The 23,604-nt window shown below is 46.0% G+C and overlaps 1 protein-coding gene across 3 annotated transcripts in view; it reads left to right on the top strand.

The window, feature by feature from the left end:
• LOC147702977 (organic cation/carnitine transporter 2-like) overlaps positions 1 to 23,604 on the top strand; it is a 562,174-nt gene that overhangs the window by 158,665 nt on the left and 379,905 nt on the right. For 2 of the 3 annotated variants that reach the window (XR_015297558.1, XM_086931557.1), the window contains exon 3: positions 7,044 to 7,198. The exons of the other annotated variant lie outside the window; for it this stretch is intronic. Coding sequence is in view for 1 of the 2 variants with exons in the window: in XM_086931557.1 (XP_086787683.1) it covers positions 7,044 to 7,198 (155 nt within the window). In the remaining variant the exon portion in view is untranslated. The remainder of the gene's footprint in view (positions 1 to 7,043; positions 7,199 to 23,604) is intronic. 3 annotated transcript variants of the gene reach the window in all.

Genomic DNA, 23,604 nt, shown 5'->3' with positions numbered 1-23,604 from the left:
GGACGCCTGATGGCAGGTCATTGGGGAAGGTCTTGATGGAGAAGTTGATGGTGCAGCGAACCTCGGGCAATGGAGTTGGTTGCACTATGGAAGATATGATAAGGGCAAAGAGTCCAGTTGAGCAGGATCTGCTGTGGTGCAGGGTTGTTGTGTGTGGTGTCTGGTATAGTGGGATGGTCTAGGTTGTCAAAGCTGTCGTAGATCTGTCTTATCTTGTGGTGGAAGAAGGTGCAAGTTTATTGCGAAGGTGGGACGTCTGTGATCTTGCCGTTAGGCATGGCAAACTCCTTGACAATGTCAAAGAGTTCTTTGTTGTTGTGTGCATTGTCATTGAGTCTGTCTTGGCGGATCATTTTCTTTGTGGTTTTGAGGAGGAGGTGGTGTGTATTGACTGCGGTTTTGAAGGTTCCGTTGATTTCCGGGGGTTGTTCCTCCATCTCTTCTTGAGTCGTCTACAGGTGCATTTGAACTTGTGGAAGGCTGGAGGAAACCAGTTGGCTTTTTTTGAGTGTTGCTTGCCAGGTGATTTCTTGAGGGGTGCCAGAATGTCTGCGTAGTTGGAGATCCATCGGTGAAGGTTGTGTGCTAAGGTGTTAGCATCTGCAGATGTCGGCAGTGCGGTACTGCTGAGGAAGGCGGTGAGATGTTCTTCAGTGACCTAGTGCGAGTCATGACAGGGGTCGGTGAGGGCGGTGGTGTACGGTGGGTGTGGTTAAGGGGAAGTGCATGCAGTGGTAGTCGGTCCAGAGGAGTTACTGGTGTTGGCTGAAGGTGATGATTCCGCTGGTGGAGAAGACTAGGTTGAGTGTGTGTTCCGCCATGTGGGTTGGAGCGGTTACTAGCTGCTTGAGTCCTATGTTGGCGAGGTTCTCCAGAAGGGATGCGGTGTTCTGGTCACTGGGGTTATCCAGGTGAAAGTTGAGGTCGCCGACTAGGATGTAATCGATGGATGTGAGAGCCTTGGGTGTGATGAGGTCGAATATGGCGTCGGTGAAGGACAGGCAGGTGCCTGGAGGCCTGTAGACAAGGGTGCCACAGAGGATGGTGTTGGGATTGGTCGCGATTTGGAAGTGGAAGTGTTCCATGGTTGTCGTTGGGTCGTCTGAGTAAGTGGTCAGGTGGAGGGTGTTTTTGTGGATGATGGCGATGCCTCCTCCTGGTCGGTGGTGCGTTCCTTGCGGGTGATTTTGTAGCCATTGAGGATTGCAGTAGTGGTCTGAGCCTGGGATGGGGTTAGTCCAGGTTTCTGTGAGCAAGGCGATGTCAGGGGAGGTGGCGTCGAGAAGGTCCCAGATTTCTATGGCGTGTTTGTGGAGGGAGCGAGTGTTGAGGAGGATGTAGCTGTGCCGGTCGGGTGCGCTGTTGGTCGGCTGGGTGGCAAGAGGAGCTGGCATGTGGATGTGGGCGAAGGTGTAGCTGCAGTTTTGTCAAGAGAAGGGTCCTTCGGTATCCTTCGGTGACACAAGGTGGCAGGTGGCGTGGCGTCCTGTGTTGAGGGCGAGGAAGGTGCTAGCTTTGTATCGGTGGGAGATCCGAGAATCACGGTCTGTGGCAATGGGGGGTTGGTCCAGTAAAAGGGGGATTTAAAAAAAAAAGTTTTTGCTCATAATAGGGTATAAGCATTCATTCAAATATTAATGAATAAGATATGCATCGCCACAATGAATATTTGCGGCCTCAACGATGCTGAAAAAAGATGGAACACTGCAGCAGGCTTAGGGTTATTGAAGGCAGACATAATCTGCATGCAAGAAACGCATATTGAAAACACACAAAAATCCATTAGGAGCACTTGGGTATACACTGGTGGTGGCTACGATGCAGAACTCTTGCACGCGCGGGGTCGCAATATAAGCATCTAATCACACTTTACAATTCATTTGCATGTCAGTGGATCAGCTAGTGAGGTGGGCAATTACTGAATCTCACAGGAGTAATGGGGACCCAATTACTATATGTTCCATCTATGGTAGTAACTTAGACGACCCAACTGTGTTTTATCTTGTAAATAATGAACTAGCTACCTGGCCACGCCCGTTAATAATCTGCGGGGACTTTAATATAAACTTGCATGGCGTTAACATTTTTAGACAGGATTTAGGTTGGATATATAAGAGTCGTAAACCAAGGGTATTTCGAGCTCTAAAGGCATTCTGTCAGGAACGCGCTCATGGATCTTTGGAATTGGCAGAATCCCACAAATCCTGGATTTACCTACTTTTTACATCCACATAGCAAACATGTAAGAATAGATTACATTTTATTTTCTCACTCCTGACTGCAGAATCGAAAAAAAACCTTGTATATTGGCAGATCATGACTCGTTAATAGCAGAGATTAAGATGGGAGGATTTACAGGGGGTGCTGCTGTTACTGGGAGTTTTGAGCGGGGCTTCTTTTTAATGAAGAATATTGTGATCACTTGAAGGGGTGGATACCTCAATTCCTTAAGGAGAACGTAGGAAGCACCAGAATCAACGTAGTTTGGGATATACTTAAAGCAGGAATACGGTGGGGAATCACTTAGATTCTCTCTTTCGCTGAATAAAAAAAGTAAGCTGCAATGAACGATCTACTGGTTAAATTCGCTGTGGCAGAAGAACTGATCACAGTAATGCAAAATGAAGGCGATCCTAGTGAAGCACAAGCAAGATTTATGGCTGCTAAATCAGCAATTATGGAGATTTTAGCCAACGGTGCGGTTGACAAACTCGCCGCCTGGTGAGAGAAAGCTTATGAGTTCAGCAAGCAAGTGGGTCATCATCTTGCCTTAAGAGCCATACAAAAGGCAACCCGGAATTTAATTGCAGAGATTAAAGACCCAGAGAAAGGACTAATTTCAGACCCAGCTGGTATTCGAAAGGTATTTTATTCCTATTATCAAAAGCTTTATTATGAGGATTCACCACGAAATTCAGCGGATGTGGTGACATTTCTTAACCAGATGCCCACAGAGGATCTCCCTCAGGAGGAACAGCTACAACTGGAACAACTGCCCCAATGGTTGGAGATACTATTGTGTATCAATAGCCTGCCCAGTGGCAAGGATACCGGCCTTGATAGCATACCCCTTGAATTGTATAAAAAAATGGCAACACAATATTAAAAACTGTATGACGCAGCTGTTTACACATGTTTTCAAGGGGGCAAACCACCAGAATTTTGGTCACAGGCCAAAATCATAATATTTCTTCAAAAATATAAAATACCAACAGATCCCGGGTCATACTATCCCATAACACTAATTAACACGGACATTAAGATCTACTCCAAAATCTCAGCTACACGCTTGGCCTCGGTTATCCATATGGTTATATCCAACAACGAAAAACCAAAGGAAATGATGGACGGAGCGTTGACAATACAAGCACTCACCCCTAGTCAACTGATCTGGGTTTAATCCATCACCGTTCTGCCACCCCAGTTCAGACATGGCCATATGCAAATCAGTCTGACCCTGTGCCTCATGGGAACAGTCCAGCCCGAACTGCCAAGCCATGCCTTCCCTGGACCGGAAACAAGCTATCGAGGACCGGTTTCTGGCATTTGAGCCGTCTTCAGCCCGGCTTGCTTGAATCCAGTGGCAAAGTGAGCAAGGGACTCACGTCTGAGCATACCCTGCCAACTTATGGCGAACAAAGAAAAACCAAAGGAAATAATGGACGGAGCGTTGACAATACAAGCACTCACCCCCAGTCAACTGATCTGGGTTTAATCCATCACCGTTCTTTAGCCCACTCTGCCACCCCGGTTCAGACATGGCCATATGCAAATCAGTCTGTCCCTGTGCCTCATGGAAACAGTCCAAGCCGAACTGCAAAGCCATGCCTTCCCTGGACCGGAAACAAGCTACAGAGGACCGGTTTCTGGCATTTCAGCCGTCTTCAGCCCGGCTTGCGTGAATCCAGTGGCAAAGTGAGCAAGGGACTCACGTCTGAGCATACCCTGCCAACTTATGGCGTACAAAGAAAAAACAAAGGAAATGATGGACGGAGCGTTGACAATACAAGCACTCACCCCCAGTCAACTGATCTGGGTTTAATCCATCACCGTTCTTTAGCCCACTCTGCCACCCCAGTTCAGACATGGCCACATGCAAACAACAGCATGGATTTATACCTGAAAGAGGGACGACTGATCACATTAGAAGGGCCATCACACTTCTCGATGCACATCACATTACTAAGGAGCCAATAGCACTAATATTGCTGGAGGCAGATTAGGCTTTCAACTGAGTCTCCTGGTCTTTCCTATGGGAGACTTTGTCGAAGGTGGGGATTGGAAAGGGATTTCTGCAGGCCTTTAAAATGCTTTATATCCATCCCACTGCAACACTCTTGTTGAATGGAGAATTAACAGACATTTTTCAAATAATGAGGAGTACCCGACAAGGCTCCCCAAGCTCGCCTCTGCTATTTGCAATATACATTGACTCCTTTCTACGCCAGCTAGAAGGTAATAATATTATCAGGCCCATTGTAACCAACGGCTGGGAAACCAAAGTTCTGGCATATGTTGATGATATCGCTTTGGTGACCCCTGATCCTGATGTAGCTATAGGTGAAATAGAGGCGGCGAGATTTGGGTCACTCTCTGGGTACTCCCTCAATCGCAATAAAACTCAAATTATTTGCAATGAGAATGGTATGACTAATGATGGTCGAGTAGTTAAAAAAGCAACATATCTGTGGATAGATATCATTGCAAATACGAACTGTATTGTTAAGAATAATATCGAGCCACTAATTGCTAAAAGTAAACAGAATTGGCTAGATTGCACAATCTACACTTATCCATTATTGGCAGATGCTATATCATCAAAATGCAGTTTTTTCCAAAGTTTTTGTATTTGTTGTGGACAATTCCTTTAGAATTTGATACTAAATGTCTCAAAGGAATTGAGGACCTATTCTCCAGATTCATCTGGGAATATGTGAAGCCTAGAAGCATTCAAATTTCTCTCTTTACCCAAGAAAAGGGGAGGGCTTGCTTTACCAAACATCATTCTTTATTATTGGACCACTACCATACTTGATAATCTAGTTCTTATTCAGGAAAAACCGAGAGAAAGTAGGATAGAAGAGATACCTTCCCCACTCGAGCTTGTTATGGGAACAAAGCTTGGGGTGGTCCTGGCTGCACCTGAATGATAATCACTTCAAGCAAGTCCGTTTTAAGATGCTACAAGGCGGATGCAAGGTTATGAAATCTATTCAGAAACATATGGGGCTGGGCTGCCTGAATTTTTATACACCACTCTGTAATAATCCCATCTTGCCTGAGATTTTTAACGGCTCTATTGTAGAAAGATGGAGCAAAGCAGGTTTGATTAAACTTGGAGCTTTTTTTCCTTAACAGGGCTGATTTCGTTTGAAAATGTTAGAGAATGGTATGGGTTAGATACCCCTGACCCAACTCAAGGGATAAATTGTCATTATTTGTGTAATGTATATTATTTTGCTATCGTCACTACTGTGTTCACACGCTATGATTGTTTTGGTCCTGAGGAGAATCCCAAGAATAAAGGGATTTGAAACGCATAGACCATCGGTTCAGCCAATTTGTTCTTTTTGCCAATTAATTGTGGCAGTTACACCTAATTATTGTGATTGTGTTGATCAATTGTACAGTCAGTTGGAGTTTTGTACGGTGTGTTGAGGAAAAATTAATGGTGTAATTAGTATGTGTTGGCAGTCCAGGTGCTCCTCAAGTGGTGTATTGATTCTCCTTTTTTGTTTTTGCACCCAGTAGGTTGAACGTGTTAGGTGTGTTGTGAAAAGAGTGAGTTTGTGGTGAGAGTGAATGAATGTTTATTGATTTTTTCATTTAGCTCCTGTGTCCATTATTATTTTCATTGTTTGTATTGTGTTTTAAAGAATAACACCTTGAATTTTTTGAGATTTATAAAAGAGTACATTTGAATAAATAGCTACTAATGAGCTTTCGGATGCATTGTCTTGTGGTCTATGCATTGATGGAAACAGTTTTTTGAATAATGAATCAGTACTGGCATTTCTTCTTGTTGTGTAGAGTGAAAAGAGGCAGCACTAGTTTTGTTGCAGAACTTCTATTTACACCAGAATTTGCCTATAAACCAATTATAGTCCCCTTGAAGTTGGCGGCAGTCCATCTACCAAATACTGCCAGTACCTCACATGTACGTCAAGAATTGCCATGAAATCCTAATGAGCTGGTTCAAAAATTGCAGTATTGATCTCAAATGGCAAGAAATTGAGAACTTCCTATCAAATATTTAGTGCATCAAAAACTGCTAAATATCCGAGTAAACTGACCACGGAGAAAAACACATTCAACCGTGCCAAATGTGCAACTGAACTCCTGCCTCATGTGTAGGTTTATGAGGTGGGTGTGCCATACTGGGGTTAACATAAGCACTACTACTCTGTTTATCACCAGCGGCAGCACTCATATGCTCATGCTCTTATATGAGTGATTCCATTGATGTTAAATATAGATAGTAATAATTCGGAGCTGAGTTTCCCTATATAATTTCTATGTCCTGAACAGCACGTGACCAGTACTCCTATTCAAATGTTCCCAGTTCCCCCATACAATCTTGTGATTTAAAAGGCGAGGCCCATGTTTAATGTTCACTGGTAAAGTGCAGATCTAGCTCCAAGAAGTAGCAGCTCCGAATGAAAAACATACGTGTTGTAACCAAGTCATATGTGTTGTGTTTAAGAGTTTGAAACCCTGCCCCCTTCCGGTAGTGGTTTAGAGTACTTCTGTTTTGGCTGATAGATTCTGCACTGTTAGCACAATGGACTGTTGCGCAATTTCTGCAAGTTTGTGGCAAGCGATTCAAATGAAAAAACACGGCACTTATGGCCAGAAGCATGGCAGTTGCGAGCTTTCTTCCGACAGGAAAGCAGGATTTTGGCCAGCCAGAGACTAAATCATGCCTTAACTTGGCACTCTCTCCTTGCATACATTTTGACATTGTGCTGTATTGATAGGCTGTGACGTTCCTTATGCTTATCAATAAAACAATGTTTTCTTCTCTTTCTTCATTTGTGTGAAAGGTTTGGCAGGAAGCTGGTGCTCTTTGGTACTATGGCAGTTCAGACTGGCTTCAGCTTCATCCAGGTCTTCTCAACAAGCTGGGAAATGTTTTCTGTGTTCTTCCTCATAGTCGGAATGGGACAGATATCCAACTACGTAGCAGCTTTCATACTTGGTATGGACATTTCTCGTTTAAACTACTTTACATTTCAAGTTGAAATGCACAATCGATTTAATTGTTACATTTCCATGCATTACTGTTTTATAATCTGCATTTTCCAATGTAACCCATATAAATCTGGAAAAAAGCGCTCCCAAGAAGCGAATGAATGTATTTATTTGCATGCTTAAAATCATTGCAAAATTGCGATACATTACAACAATTAACATTTAAAAAAAGTCCCACACCTTTCTTATTCATATATCAAATTGTGTATCAAACATAACGTTAAAACAGATCACAGACCATTTGTGAAATGGGGTATTGCCCTTAAATATGTAGGATTAAATTGTGATTAAAATATCTAAGTCTCTTATATAATCATTGACTAGGAGAAAAAGAATCTGCTTGAGGCGTTACAGTTTTCATGGGACCCTCGTGGTCCTTTCTCTGGAGAGGGAGCCTCACTGTTCGTCCTCTTCTGTGCCGACAGGAATCACTGCAGTTACGACTACACAGTTTGCATCTGTAATGTTTTCAATTAGGTCCCTTCGAGTTATGTTCATGAATTTGCCAAAGTGTGCCCGGTCCGAGGGCAATGTGCAGGACATGGAGCTGCATCAACGCATTTTCTGAGCCCATGCTCTAAAAAAGTTTTTTTTTTAACAATTTACAACGGTGTTGGAGTAGGGCAGGGCAGCAACATATTAGATGCACCAACGATTCTGCACTGTAGTTACACAGCCTACATAAGGTTATGTTACTCAGGGATTTTCAGCCCGGATTTAGTTCCTGTATTGACAGTGGAACTAAGCGCGCCCATTGAATTTCTTTCAAGCACTGTCCTGGAGACTTGTTCATGTATAGCTGGATTTTGTGTGCCTCATACGCTTTATTAGGCCTACCAACCCTCCGATATCATGGAATTTGGCTATGTTTCCATTCCTTGATATCCGGGTGATTTGGTTATTTAGTGCCTTCTTTATTGCTGAATAGTTTAGTTCCTCTAGCGACCAGCACGCTTTGGATAGACCCAACTCAGCCGCTGTCTCCAGACAGTACTTCTGCTGCCTTGGGTTCGATCCCCTTTCGAATTTCGTTCTCAATACCTCCTTAAAGGATCCTGTCTGGGCTTTTAGTGTCTGAACCAGAATTTTACCAGGGTGCTCCTATATATGTATTTTTGTTGTACCAGGCCATACTCAAGACTAATCAAGACTTTTTTTTATGTATTTGGGGAGCCCTAAAAGCCTTTTATAGCACAGGCAATTTAGATTTTGTCACTTTCCTTATAGGTTTCGTGGTTGGGCTAATTTGCCTCGTAGCTTGCACAGTGCGTAGATGGAGGCTTGTATTTTGGCTTACGTCTTAGCCTGATGCAAGTTTGCCTTTCTTTTAACATTTAGCCACGCTCCTAGATAGTGGCATGCCCTTTCTGTTGCTATATTATTGCTGCCCAGTCTCCACTTTAAGCACACTTTCTTCGAGTATTTTCCAAACACTTTGTGAAGTAGTGGTGGCTCACTGGTTAGAGGCGGCAGACCCGAGAGCAGAGGACGGCCCGGGACCAGGGTTCGATTCCCGGCACGGCAGGTTTCTGGACCAGGGTCAGCGGACTCGATAATTCTCTCGCCTCGGTGCCCACTCTGATCAGCGATCACACTCGGCAACTCTGGGCATTAGCTTGCCTCATCTTCACTAACGGCCCCACCAGACCGCCGGGGATGCCTGGTCTCACCCCGGAGATACCCATTAAGGGACCATCTCTCAGGGAAGCCAGGAAGGGTTTCGCAGCGGTCGAAGCGCCTTGGGACCCTACGGGTAAGTAGTGCGCTATATAAATGCCAATACATACATTACATTACTTTCTTTTTACAATAAGTGAAACCCTAAAAAAGTGAACACTAAGGAATCGTGTAATGGGTGCGATATTGTGCAGTAATTTAAATTTGATTTCATATGGTAAAGGGTGCAGTACTGTTCCATGAGTGCCACTTTTCAATTCTTATAGGTAAGCATTTATTTTAATGATTGGGGACTCGACTTTTTGTAGTTTCAAGGTATAGTGCAAACTGAGGGTGCGTTGGTATCAATAATGTGAGCAATTACTTAAATTCTGTTTCTACGAGGGATGAATATTTTTTAAGCATTCAGGAATTGTAAAGAATGTACATGAACTTAGTTAACGATCTGTGTACCCACAAGCAAGAAGGACAACCTGTATGTGTAGACTGTATTGTAGTTAGGCTTGGTCTTTATAGAGATTTATGACATATGTCACTGACAGTGTTCACAAAATGTTCACTTTAAAACAGTGTCCTCTTCACAATACCTAAAGATCTAATACAAGTTGATACACATGCACAAATCATCCATCTGGGGGCTATTTCTGGGGATTCAAGATATAAAAAGTATCCACATTTGTGTAAAGCCACATTTTAATTGATTTAAATAGAACATCTTCACTTATAAGGTGCTGGTGTATTCCAGCTCATGAAATCTAAATCAAAGAGAATTCATCAGCATAAGTGACTTGGCCATTGTGTGTCCTGTGTTAACTGCATCGCTGCAGCGGTAATTTTCGCGCTACGTGGCTTTTTTCTAAAAGCCGCGTTAGATGACGAGCTCAGCTCGTCATCCGCACAGCCCCCCGTGGCTGATGACGAGCTCAGCTCGTCATCAGCATCGAAGGGGTTAAAGAACCTAGTAGTCAATGATAAAAGAAATATTTAAAAGACTGGGTAAAATTGGTTTATGTACAAGATTTCAGGAGCTAATCTAGCTACAATATTTAGAACCATTGGGTCAACATAAATAGTAAATGTCCCTAGAATTATTAACTTTATTAAAAGTATTCATTGGGGCATATATTAATACCCTGCTTTATTTTTATTACTTCTTGCCCTGTATAATAATGCAGTATTGAGTTATACAGGTTATTTTCTTTTTTCCAATTTGACCTCCAATGTAGCTCTTCTTCCATCACAATGGATGTTCTTCTTCAATTGTATTAGATATAAATTATTTATGTTACTTCAAAATGTTGCCTTCTAGAAACTCAATAGGAAAAAACTATTATAGCAACTATTTCTTCCAGAAAATAGCAAACAGAAAAAGTGCTTTATACAGACTAAGGGCCTTATTAGGAGTTTGGCGGTCAGACTGGCGTAGAACTGCATCTGCCTTTGCCAGCAGCCCACGGCGCTGGCGGTCCAACGACCGCTGATTTCCAAGTTAACTACAGGTCCAGCGGTGTAAAGGCGGGGATCTTGCGGTGATGGAGAGTACTTTTTCCAAATATATTGATGCCTGTGTGTGCAATTCGACTGCATATGTGTCGGATGCACACATATGCATGATATATGTGGATAAATACCATATACCCATTACCTGTGTTCAGCCCATATGTGGTCAGTCTTGGCAATAGGTATATGGTACGAAAAACTCACTTTTATATCGCCGTACACACGGTCGTAATTAGGCCTGGGCAGTAAATTCCGTTCCGCTTGCGGAATTTGTGGAATTTGGGTAATTTTGCGTTCCATGGAGAACACAAAATTGCCCAAAATTCTGCGTTCCACGACTTTGCAAAATTGTTTGCATATTCGCGTTCTCAAATACGTGTTCACGAGATATTTCTCCCAGAGCACGCAAACAGCGATTGCGAACAGTAAAAAAGCATCGCAAACAAATTCCGCTTGTTTGCGGAATTTCTGCGTGTTCGCGGAGATTTTTTACCGTTTTCCAAAGATGTGCGTAACGCGATTACGCAAATTCCACCCACCCCTAGTCGTACTCCTCGAGGTGAAGATCTTGCTGTGAAGGGGGGACTTGGAGACAGAGATCCACGTCGGATTCTGCCTGGTAGAAGAAGAAAGGGGGTTATATGCACCCCAACTCCTTCATCGCCACACCTTGAAGTAGACGGTCGGACTGCCGCGGTCTGCTTGTGGGTTAGGCAACATTTAATACGCACAGCGGTACAGCTCCCCCATACCGCCCTATGGCGGCTGCCTTTCTCCAATGCTAATTTGGCATTTGCAGTATGCTGGTGGTCTCCGGTGTCCAGCGGCGGTATTCTCAAAGCCAATGCACCCAACTTGTAATATGGCGATCAGACTGAAGGGCTCTCCATGCTCGGACTGCCAATAACGGTGTTCACGGGACCGCAAAACTCGTAATAAGGCCCTAAATGTAATGCAAAATTGCTCAGATTAAGATACTTCACTATTTATTAACTAACGGCCAGATTCATAAAGCTTAATTGGACTCGCAAAGGGCCAGATTCTGAGAATCTGGCCCTTTGCGAGTGCAATTTTTGCATTTGGGATTCATCATCCCAAATGCAAAAAACGGTAATTGCGCTTTCGCTCCATTGCGAGGAATTACATTTAAGGAATTTCTATTTGAGATTCCTTAAATGCAATTCATTAACCATTATTAAATTGCGAAATCGCAATTTCGGCCCGCTATTTACCGCGAGGTCAAACCTCGTGGTAAATAGCGAAAACTTAGAAAAATGCTTTTAAATGCATTTTTCTAAGTTGCATGTTGCACACACACATGTCCTTTGGACATGTGTGTGCGCAACACCAATGTAGGTTACATTTCAGGGGTGCTACAGGGTGTCCTTTGGACACCCCTAGCACCCTTGAAATCGCACCCTTATTTGCGATTAGCAAATTGCTAATCGCAAATAAGGAATGTGTAGGAATTGCAATTTATTTTGCGATTCCTACATGAATTCCATTTTGCGAGTCTGTTATAGCGATTCCTTATTATTCGCTATTACAGACTCGCAAAACATGCCGATGATGAATCGGGCTGTACGTTTTCCATTACTCAGGGATAGTTCAGATCCGAGAATTGAGGCTTTAGTCTCTGCTTCCGATTGGATACATCACTTTGAAAGTATATACAATCCTCAGAAAAAACAATCCTTTACTCCTGAGGACATGAGTCCAGGATCAATGACATTTCCCTTACAGACCGTAAGTCTAACAGAGGTGAAAATTGCTGTAGAAAAATCATCTTCTAAGAAAGCCCCACGCCCTTATGGGGGACCCTGTGGACGCCTCTAGATCCTGTTTAGCATTGTGGCTCCTATCCTGATGCAGGTATTTCATGCAGCAGCAAAAGCTTTTAGTCCACCCACCTGGACTGATTTCATAATTGTCCCCATTTTTAAAAAGGTGATGGGGGTACTAAGTGCTATATCACTCTGGAGAGGTTAGACTCCTGGGCAGTTAATAATCACATTTGGAAAGACTCCCAGTATGGTTTAGGGGAAGATATAGGCACCTCAAGGAAGATATAGGTACACCAGAACAATGCATTAACCTCCAGCCTTTTTACCCTAAATACACTGTAGCCAAGCAGGGTCAAATACACCTTTGTTTTGCAGATCTTAGTATCTCTTTTGACCTTGTTAATCATAACAAACTTTGAAAAACGGGCCCCTCTCTGGACATGGAATCATTTTTGTCCCAGATGTATGCTTCACTAACGACTTGTGTGAGATATGGACGAGAGGGACGGCATATTACAGGATTTAGATACCAGAGGTATGAGGCAAGGATGCATCTTAGCCCCACTTCCATTCTCTCTTAATATAAATGGGGTAAACAGAAAGCTGCAATTGATGTGCCTAGAATAGGACCTTGACCTACCCGTGCTCCTTTATGCTGATGATGCAGTCCTATTATCTAGGGCCGTAAATGGACTTAAAAAATTGATTAACGGTTTTGTTGCTTATATGGAGCAAAAAGATTTAAAACTAAACTTGGCAAAAACTTTCATCATGGTATGTGGGAGGGAGAAGGCAAAGAAGAAAGTTCACACTGTGAGGGACCATAGATTGGAGGAGGTTCAAAACATCTCCTATCTAGATGTGCTTTTTTATTAAGATGTGTACATGTGGGACCCCAAATAAACTTAACCAATCTCAATTTTAAAAGGACCATAGAGACATTGTTTAGATTTGCCACTAAAATTGGTAATAAACCCATCCGTGAGCTGTTTCATATGTATAAGAGTGAGTGTATTACAATGGCCACACATGGGGCGGTCCTGTGGGATATGGTGGGTGCTGAATTAAGCAAAAATAAGAAAACTCTTTTCTGCGCAAACTTCTTGCAGTTCTCCACTCAGTATCATCTTATAATATCGATAGGGAATTGGATATTACTTTCCTTGAGCACAGTAGAGACCTTTTCGCTCTAGTGGGGTGGTATAACATTTGGATCAAGGCTGGAATAAAATTCACAAGAGATCTGATAAATGACTGCCATGCCCTGTGTTAATATGACAAGATTCCCCAGCTGGCATATGTTAGAGGCTTACACAAGGAAATTGGTGAGAACGTATTCATTGAATGTCCAGCCAGCGTTCTTCAGTATAGTAAAAAAGAACTTATGTTGTTTTGTATTGAAAAGCGCAACCTAGAGAGAGAAACAAAAGAGATGTATAAATCTACTGTATCTCGATAAACCTGGAAGGATCCACATATCAAGGTCTACAAATATACCAGAAATATCGATGTACAGAAGAGATTCTTCCTCACTTGATTTATTATGGGCATTGTGCACCAACATGTTGCAATTCTGAAAATATATATGTGGTTTAACAATCTACCAAAGTGCCCATGTGATGGGAAATCAAATCAATCGACAATGCACTTTATTCTTTTTTGGAACTTCTATTCTGATATTAGACAATGGTTTATGCAACTGCTGTTCTTAGCAGAGCGATGTTCATTTTATCAGAAGGCTTTTAACTTTTTGCGTAACCTTGAGACAGTTGACATCTGCTGTGCTTTATCAGCTTTTATTACCTGTGCCATCATTAAAATAAAATCAAAGTCAAAGTCAAAACAAGCTTTATTCAATATGAAAAATATCCATAAAAGCATTCTACATAATAAAATTGATTCAGGGAAGTAATATAGCAATAAAAACATTTCTTCGTGTTACAATCCCCTTTTCCCCCCTCATAAAAAGATTAATAAAAAAAAAAGATATGATTTCATTATTGATGTATAAACACCATACTAATCAATAACATTTCATGGGGTGCATAGAATTACAACAAACTTAAAAAGGTACCTGAAATAAAACCCAGCATTTAATCAACTAATCAGTCTCATAGACAAGTGATTCCAAATATGAGAGCATTTTCTTTCGCTTAATTGCTAATTGAGCGAAGGAAATTACTGCATTACAGATCGTAACATGATCTAATTTACATATAAAATAAAAAGCGGTTTTATAGGAGTACAACTTATTGGAAATAAAAAGTGGGCGCAGATTTGATTTCCTAAGATCCCTGTAGAAATTACAAAACAGTATAAAGTGCAGGGGAACATCCTTTACCACACGGATTTTACTCCGCAGTACCCTTTCAATGCGTCTTTTACAACGCAAGTCGTAACCACGACTTGCGCTGGAGGGCGCTATAGGACAAGGAATTGAATTGAATTGAATTGAATTGAAAAGGTTTTTCTATAGCGCATGGCTACTCGGAAGCATCCCAGCGCTTGATTTTAAACAGAAGAAATAAGCATAGGAAAACCTAACTACAGAGAGCCAGCTTGTCTATATCTTAGGGAACAGTGCTGTTTTTAGCTTTTTTCGAAATGCGAGCAGGCTGGGTTCTAGACGGAGTGGTAAAGGAAGGGCGTTCCACAGCCTGGCCGCATTTAGCGAAAAGAGACGGCCCCCTGTTCAGGCTCTGTTGGTCTTGGGGATTATTAGATGGTTTTGCTGTTTTGAACGTAGATCCCTGGATGGTTTGTGTGGTCTGACCATGTCATTTAAAATGGGAGGGCCATTCCCATAGAGAGTTTTATGGACCAGACAGAGGGTCTTGAAGTGGACTCGCTCCTTTATTGGGAGCCAGTGCAGGGTCCTCAACGAAGGTGCAGCTGATGTACGGTGGCTGGTACCAGTTAGTAGCCTTGCTGCTGTGTTCTGGGCAGTCTGGAGTTGTTGGGTGACTGAGACGGGGGCTCCTAGATAGATCGCGTTTCCATAGTCCAGCCTTGATAGAATAAGGGACTGGACTATGGTTTTCTTGGCGGTTTCGAGTAGCTGGGGGAGAATTTTACGAATTGTTTTCATTAGGCCAAAGCAGGTAGCCACTGTCTTTCTTGCCTGGATTTTGAAAGGCAATTCTGTATCAAGCCAGAATCCGAGGCTTTCTAACTCGGATTTTGGGGTGGGCCCAGGCCCCATACAGGGAGGCCACATGGTTGAGTTATTGAAAGTGGCCTTCCTTCCAAGCAACATCAGCTCAGTTTTCCCCCCATTCAGCTTCAGGTGGGACGCATCCATCCACTCTGCAACCGCCTCCAGGCAGCTGCAAAGGTTAGTCGGAAGGGGTTCCACCTGATTTAAGGAGACCACTAGCCGAGTGTCATCAGCATAGCTTACCAGCTGGATTCCAAAGGGGGCTACTACCTCTGCTAAAGTTTCCATGTACACATTGAACAGTGTGGGGCTAAGGGAAGAACCCTGTGGTACCCCACACTGTAATGGCACTGGGAGGGAGCAGTTGGTGTCCGAGAAAACCTTAAAGACTCTGTCGCTGAGGAAGGACCCGAGCCACTCAAGGGCCTTGCCTGTGACTCCGATCCTCTCAAGGCGGGCTAGAAGGACACAGTGGTTAACCGTGTCAAAGGCGGCGCTGAGGTCCAGGAGGATAATGGCCGCGCTGCCACCTGCGTCCAAAATCCTCCTGGAAGCCTCAACCACCCTCAACAGAGCTGTTTCGGTTCCCTGTCCCTTCCGGAATCCTGTTTGAGTGGGGTGTAGCAAATCATGGGTCTCCAAATAGGATGCTAGCTGTTTATTCACCCATTTTTCAGTAAGCTTACTGATGCCAGGGAGGAGGGAGATGGGGCGATAGTTGGAAAAATCATCGGGGTTGAGGTTTGTTTTTTTTAACAGGGCCTTCACCATGGCTAGCTTCCAGTCTTGTGGTACTATACCAGATTCCAATGAAGTGTTAACAAGGTTCACGATGTGTTTGCTAACTTGGGGTAGGGCCAGCTTCAAAATGGTCATGGGAGCAGGGTCAAGTGGGGAAACGCTTTTTATGGAGTTAATAAGAGGGGGTAGAAGTTCGGCACTGAGCGGAGAGAAAAGTGCAAGATGAGGTGATGTAGAATGAATGTCATCTATTGGCGAAGGGTTTGATTCGGCTACTGGAAGGGGAGGGAGAGAGAGAAGAATCTTTTGGATTTTTGTAGCAAAGAAGCTTGCTAGTTCATTGCAACGGGCACCAGATTCCTCAGACGATAGTTCAGATGAAGGCGGATCAGGAGCTCTTACCAGAGTTTTTACTATTCTGAACATCTCTCTGGGAGCATTAGCCGATTTTTCGATTTTTTTCAGCATAAAAGGTAGATTTGGCTGTGTTGAGGGCAGATTTATATTTCTTTATGGTAGATCTATATTTATTTTTCTTCTCCTCGTCGAAATGTTTTCGCCACTGCCTTTCCTCTCGTTTGCATTCCTGTTTAAGGGACCTTAGGTCTGAATTGAACCAAGGCTGTTTATTGGAACCTTTTTTGTTTGCGATACGTTTTTTTGGGAGCACACTATCCAATGATTGCTCAATCCATCGGTTGAAGTCTGTATTGGCCTTTTCGATATTCTGATTAGCCAGAGGTTCGTTCTGCTTCAAAGATTATATCCAGTCGCTGGGTTCTAGTTTTGTCCAGCGCCTACCTAAGGTTTTATGGGAGGGTTTTATAGAGCTGGATCTATTTATTTTCCATGAAAAAGGGATTACCATATGGTCTGACCAGGGGATTGGATATGGTTCAGCTGTAGGCAGTTCTGCAACGTTGGAAAATATAGGGTCTAAGAGATTTCCTTTGGAGTGAGTGGGGTGCCGAACAATCAGATTAAGTTGGCAGGCGGCTAAATCTTTCGTTAATTCTAATGCAATAGTGTCCAGAGGATTGTTAAAATGGAGGTTCAGGTCTCCTAACACTATAAAGTTCGAGACCATACTGCCTAACTCCAGAGTGGTTTCGATTAATCCTTCTACAAATTGACCTATCGGGCCAGGTGGGCGGTAGATTAAGAGACCAGATAGTGACAATTCTGAAGATTGTGTAATGGAGAATTGTGTACTCTCGCAGTCTGGAATGGTGCTGTCGATCAAACGACAAACTAGGTGTTCCCTATATAAAATGGCGATCCCTCCACCAACCTTATGTTCTCTATCCCTATGTTAGATCAGATATCCAGAGGGTAGGGCTCGGACAATGTCGGGCCGGAACACGATCCGAGCCACGTTTCTGTTAGAAAGAGAATATCCACGTTCAGGTCTTCGATAAGTAGGGCGATTTCAGTGGCATGCTTTGGTAAAGAACGGCAGTTAACGAATGCCATCTTTAATACAACCTCAGCTTTACTATTTTTAGGACTTTGTGTAGTATTGATGGTAGCCTCAGTTACCCTAAAGGAGTAGTGTTTGCAGAAGAGGCAGCTGAGCGCAAGGTCTACCGAGTGGCTGCAAGAGGATGGGAGTGCCCCTTTAAGCGAAAGGAGTGCCAAGCGTGAGTATGTTAGGGGACATAGGGTTGGTGTATCAGGGGTCCCGGGCCGAGGGCCCGACTGGGCGCGAACGGGCGCAAACGGGCAGGACTCTGGCACGACTCCGGCGCAGGTCCGGCGCGGAGTCATGACCGTTCTTTTTATAGTGCTGCTAGAGCGCGCGATTCGCCTGGCCCATACCCAATATGGCCGCCAAGATCTAATCCCAGCCCTCGGCGTCGATGCTCAGCCGAGGGCGGTCCGGGGTAGGGGAGGGGGTTTGGAGCACAGAGCGCTTAGGAGCGCTGAAGGGGTCTCTAATCTAAAGCGCTTTTTGGTCAAGCTCTATCGAGCACACTAGAAAAATGCACGGTTTAAAAATGCTTTTTAGTCAAGCACGAGCACCAAACAAAGTAAAAACACAAATTCTAGGGTGCCAAGTAAAGTGAAAGAAAGAGACCTCCCGGCTTCCGCCTCAGGAGGGAAAGGTTTCTTCTGTTGGTTATCAGGTTAAGGAATAATTTAATTTACTATCCAACACCTTTCCTACTGTACGTAGGCTGGTGTTGGAATAGTAAATTAAAAAATTCCTAAGTCGGAGGAGCTTCGCGGGCAACCAAGATGGCCGCGTAAGCTCGGAGCTCCGGGGACCCTCCGATCCTCCTCATATATCCTGCCTGAAATCCTGATCCACGCGGGTGGATTCCTATTGCTGATGGTCTGCTGAGGCGGGAGCTGCCGTCCGCCTTCGAATCGGTGGTTCCTACGCTGAGCTACGTTGAGTTGAACTCCGTGCCAGGGCTGTGCCATTGTCTCCCCGGTCTCCGTCACTTCGCACGACTGGAATGCGTAGTGACTGCCTGCTGTCCCTACTGGCGGAGTGCTGGTGCCTACAGTGCGTTATTCATCGTCCTGGTCTGACTGTCTAGCTCGGATTCTCTTCTTGGGTCACTGGGCTCGGACCTGGGAGGTGTAGCCCTTTGTCCTCATCGGAACCAACATGGCGGGCAGAGGGGACCCAGACAAGACGTCGAACAAAGGCGTCCGAGGAAAATCGCAATCACAACAAAGCAAAATTGAGCAATATGTCCAGCCGAGGTCGCCGCCTGCCACGGGATCTTCTGCCAAGAGCCATCCATCTACGGGCTCGCCTGACGGTTCTGAGCCTACCCTGAGCGACATCATGGGAGCCATTACCAGTTTTCGGGCTGACGTGCAGCAGCAGCATGAGGTCTTGACCCACAAGGTGGATACTATGGCTGTGGACCTGACTCTCATTAGAGCCGACCTGGGCAAGACTAATGATCGAGTGAAGACACTGGACATTAAGACCTCCAGCCTAACGGCCGACGTCTCGGACCTGCAGACCGAGGTCCGGAACCTGCGGATGTCTGCGGACCAATTCTCGAGGAGACTGGAGGACTTTGAGGGACGTGCCAGGCGACAGAACGTCCGCATTGTCGGTGTGCCGGAGGGATCGGAAGAAGCGGCGGCGGACCTTTTTGTGGAGGACCTAATAAAGACCCATTTGTCACCGTCTGGCCTTAGTAACTTTTTCTCTGTGGAGCGTGCCCACCGGGTGCCGGGCGGCCAGCCAAAGTCGGGCATGGCGCCTAGACCCATCGTAGCACGGCTTCTTAACTTTCGAGACTGGGATGCGGTCCTGCAGGCTTCCAGAAGGCATGGTCCGCTTCAGTACCAGAACGCTGAAATACACTTCTACCCAGACTTTACCAGGACTGTTCAGCGACAACGCCAGAGCTATGCGGGCGTAAAACGGCGATTGCGAGATATGGGATATAAATACTCCATGATCTTCCCTGCCAAACTTCGGATTGAACATGAGGGCCGTGCCCTGTTTTTTGACTTCGCCGAGAATGTTAGTGAATGGTTGGACACTTTGTCGCCGCGTCGAGACGGTCGAGATGAACAAGATGGGGGTGCAGCTGGTGGCTCGGATCTATGAGACTTGGCTCCACTGTGTAACGTTGGCGTATGGTGACCCGCTTCATGGGACTATCGGTATTGTTTCTAAGTGACCTTGTTGACTTTCCTGATGTTACATGGAGGGTGGCGGGAGGTGTTCGCGGAGATTCCTTACTCCTCTGGGACTTTTTGTAGAGTAGTTTATGGGGCGACAGGCACACTGCTGGTTGGGGGGGCTTTTTAGTCTGATGCAGGGGTGCAGGGTGGGGGGTGAAGTTGTACCAGTTTATTTGTTTGTTCGTTCTCTTTCTCTTCTTCCTTTCTCTAGGCAATGGAATGTAGGTACTGATGTTTTTCACTTGATGGCTGGGTTGGCTGGGGTTGGGTGGGACGGGCTGCGGGACGATGGGGGGTAGGAAATTAAAAGTGATCAGTTGGAATGTTAATGGGTTGGGTGACCGTGTCAAGAGAGGGGTGGTGATCCAACTACTTAAGAGACATATGCCCGATGTTGTGCTTCTACAGGAGACGCATTTGATTGGAAACTCCTGCAAGGCACTTAACCGCAAAGGCTACAAGATGGTGGCCCATTCTGGTTTCTCCTCGGGCTCCCGGGGGGCGGGGATCCTGGTGCGTGCGTCCCTTCCCCTTGAGATAGACGTCACTGTGATTGATGAAAGGGGGCGCTACGCTGCAGTGGCGGGAAGATGGGAAGGGCGTTCCCTTACGCTGCTTTCGGTTTATGTTCCCCCGGGCCTACAATCCAGTACTTTCCAGGACCTTGGTGGCGCCATTTTGTCCTTGCCCAATGGTTTGCTGATAGTGGGGGGTGACTTCAATTCAGCCTGCTCTGGTTCCCTAGACCGCCAACCGCCAAGAGACCTCCGGAGTTCTCAACTGTGGCTGCCCTCCTTTCTTGCCTCCTTGGGGTTGGTGGACAGTTGGCGATTGCTACATCCCGCGCTCCGCCACTTCTCCTTCCTTTCGAGTGCCCATGGTAGTCTTTCCCGCATAGACTACGTCCTTAGCTTGGCTGCGCATGCGTCTGCCGTGTCTGAGGCCCGTTTTTTGGCACGGGGTATTTCTGATCACTCCCCGTTGTGGGTCTCGTTTGATTTTAACATCGTCCTGTCTGACCGCCCGGTGGCGGTCAACCCTTGGTATTTCCGTAACTTTAAGTCTCGTGCACTCCTTGCTAAGGCCATTGATCTCTATTTCTCTGAGAATGTGGGCTCGGTTGGCTCGGCCATTACCTTGTGGGAGGCGTTCAAGACTGTGTTGAGGGGTGAGGCTCTCGCTATCATTGCGGAGGCCAGGCGAGTCCGGGATGCCGACCTTGCATGTATTGAAGACGAGATTTTGCGCCTCGAGTCCCGACTGGGGCCCGAGCCCGATCCCTCCCTTTTACATGACCTTTCCCTCAAACAGACGGAATACCATGATCTCGCCACGAATGCTGCTCTTACCCTGGCCAAGGAACAGCAAGGTCGTATCTACGACGTTGGGGACAAAGCTGGGAAATTGCTGGCCTGGCTAGACAGGCGCGAGATGGCCAGTCGCGTGGTGCCTGAAATACTGGGAGACGACGGAGTAGCCGTCACGGACCCAAGTGCTATTGCCGAGTCCTTTGCTGATTATTTCCGGGGTGTCTACACTTCCAACTCAGACCGCTCCGAGGCTGACTCGGCTGCGTTCCTCTCGACGATTGACCTTCCCTGTCTTTCTGAAGAGGACCGCGCCGACTTAGATCGAGACATATCCGCGGACGAGATCGCCTTGGCGATCCGTGCACTAAGATCGGGTAAAGCGACTGGCCCCAATGGTATTCCGGTCGAGTTATACAAAATTCGGCCGGATTTGGTATCCACGCACCTGCGGACTATGTTTCTGAAGGCACTGAGCGAGGGCCTCCTCCCCTTGGATCAGAGACTGGCCACCATTGTGGTTATCCACAAAGAGGGTAAACCGAGAGATGTGTGCCGATCCTATCGCCCTATCTCTCTCCTTAATATGGAGCCCAAAATCCTAGCCAAACTGCTTGCTACCCGATTGGTAGGAGTCATCTGTGATTTGGTGCACCCTGACCAGTCGGGGTTCATTCTCCGCCGTAACACTGCCCTTAACCTGCGTCGACTCCATGGTGTGATGGCCAGAGCTCATACCCTCCAGGAACCGGCGGTGCTTGCCTCTCTTGACGCCACGATGGCTTTCGACTCTCTTGAGTGGAGCTATCTTTGGGCGGTGCTTGCGAAGCTAGGTTTTGGGCCGATCTTTGTGAGCTGGGTGAAACTCCTTTACGCTTGCCCGCTTGCTAATGTCGCGGTTAATGGCCGCGTGTCGGCGTCCTTTGCCCTTCACCGTGGTACCAGGCAGGGTTGCCCCCTGTCGCCTCTCCTGTTTGCCCTGGCTCTGGAGCCGCTTGCGGCCATGCTACGCACACACCCGGATCTACATGGCATAACCTGGGCTCAGGGCTTTGAAGATAGAGTTTCTCTGTACGCAGACGATATTCTCCTCTACCTTACCTCCCCCTGCAAATCACTCATTGTGGCATGCGACGTGCTTAGGCTTTTTGGACGCTACTCTGGCCTGGTTATCAACTGGGCCAAGTCATCTCTTTACATCCTAAAGGGAGACACACCGCGCCTCCCAAGAGGCTGCAATATCCAGTTGGCAGCACAGGGCTTTAAGTACCTGGGGATATACATTTCCGGTAGTCCCAAGGCTCGATATGACCACAATCTGCTCCCCCCTCTCCAGCGGCTGCGGAGTGACGTGGATAGCTGGCGCAAGCTCCCGCTCTCTCTCCTGGGCCGGGCTGCCCTGTTCAAAATGATGTCCTTGCCTAGGTTCCTGTATGCCTTGCAGAACACAGAGGACCCGGTTCCGGCCCGCTATTTTCGGGAGATTGAGAGTTTGCAACGAGCCTTGATATGGGATGGTCGACCTCGTGTCGCTATCCAGAAGCTCACATTACCATGGTATGACGGAGGCATAGCCCTACCAGATGTACGTCGGTACTATTGGTCCTCTCAGCTCACTGCCATCAACCATGGCTTCTATGGCCCTATTGACAGCCCAGGCTACGCAATGGACAGGTGGCTCTTGCGCGGTGGGAATTACTATTGTGCCCTGTATTCTAGATCCTTTGATCGGCGCCTGTCAGGCCCGACCAAGGCAGCGGTTCATGTTTGGCGGACGATCACTAAAGCGCAAGGTTGGCAGGGCAGACTGACTAGGTTTACCCCACTATACGACTCTGATATCTTGGGCAGGCTGTGACACACCAAGGGTTTCGACAAATGGGATCTCATAGGCATCTCCAGGGTAGACGATATGGTTACCAAAGGCGAAGTCAAGTCCTTTCCTCAACTACAGGCCGAATTCCGTTTGGGTAATACGGAGTTTTTCCGCTACGCTCAACTGAGACACGCGTTGCTCTCTGCCAAGCCGATGGAGGGAGAGATTCCCGAAAGCTCCCCCTTAGAGGACAGGATACTGGATGGTCATGTGCCTGACAGTGCTATTTCCCTGTCCTATAAGAAATTGACTAATGTTCGAATTGATCTCCTCCTGGGCTTACAAGACCAGTGGACGGCGGACGGCCTGGAACTTGACGACGAGGACTGGCAAAGTGCGGTGTCCTCCCCTAAGGAGGTCGCTATCTCCTCACGCCTCCGACTGGTGCAATTCAAAATCCTTCACCGTGTATATGTCACCGGCCCTCGGCTCATGCATATGGGGTTCTCGCCCGATGGCCTCTGTCGTCGAGGTTATGGTGCCCTTGCCACCTTTCTACATATTCTATGGGAATGCCCCGTCATTGACCCATACTGGGCGAGACTGCACCGTATTATGGGAGAGGTGACTGGTGTGGTGTTGGCTGCGGAGGCGAGGAGGTGTCTCCTGAATGTTTGGGAACCAACTGATCATAACACTGCGCAAACCCGT

This window comes from Lissotriton vulgaris, chromosome 7, assembly GCF_964263255.1.
Source record: "Lissotriton vulgaris chromosome 7, aLisVul1.2, whole genome shotgun sequence".
NCBI classification, from domain to species: domain Eukaryota; kingdom Metazoa; phylum Chordata; class Amphibia; order Caudata; family Salamandridae; genus Lissotriton; species Lissotriton vulgaris.
The sequence above is the reverse complement of the archived record's forward strand: the minus strand, read 5'-3'. Positions and strand labels throughout refer to the sequence as shown.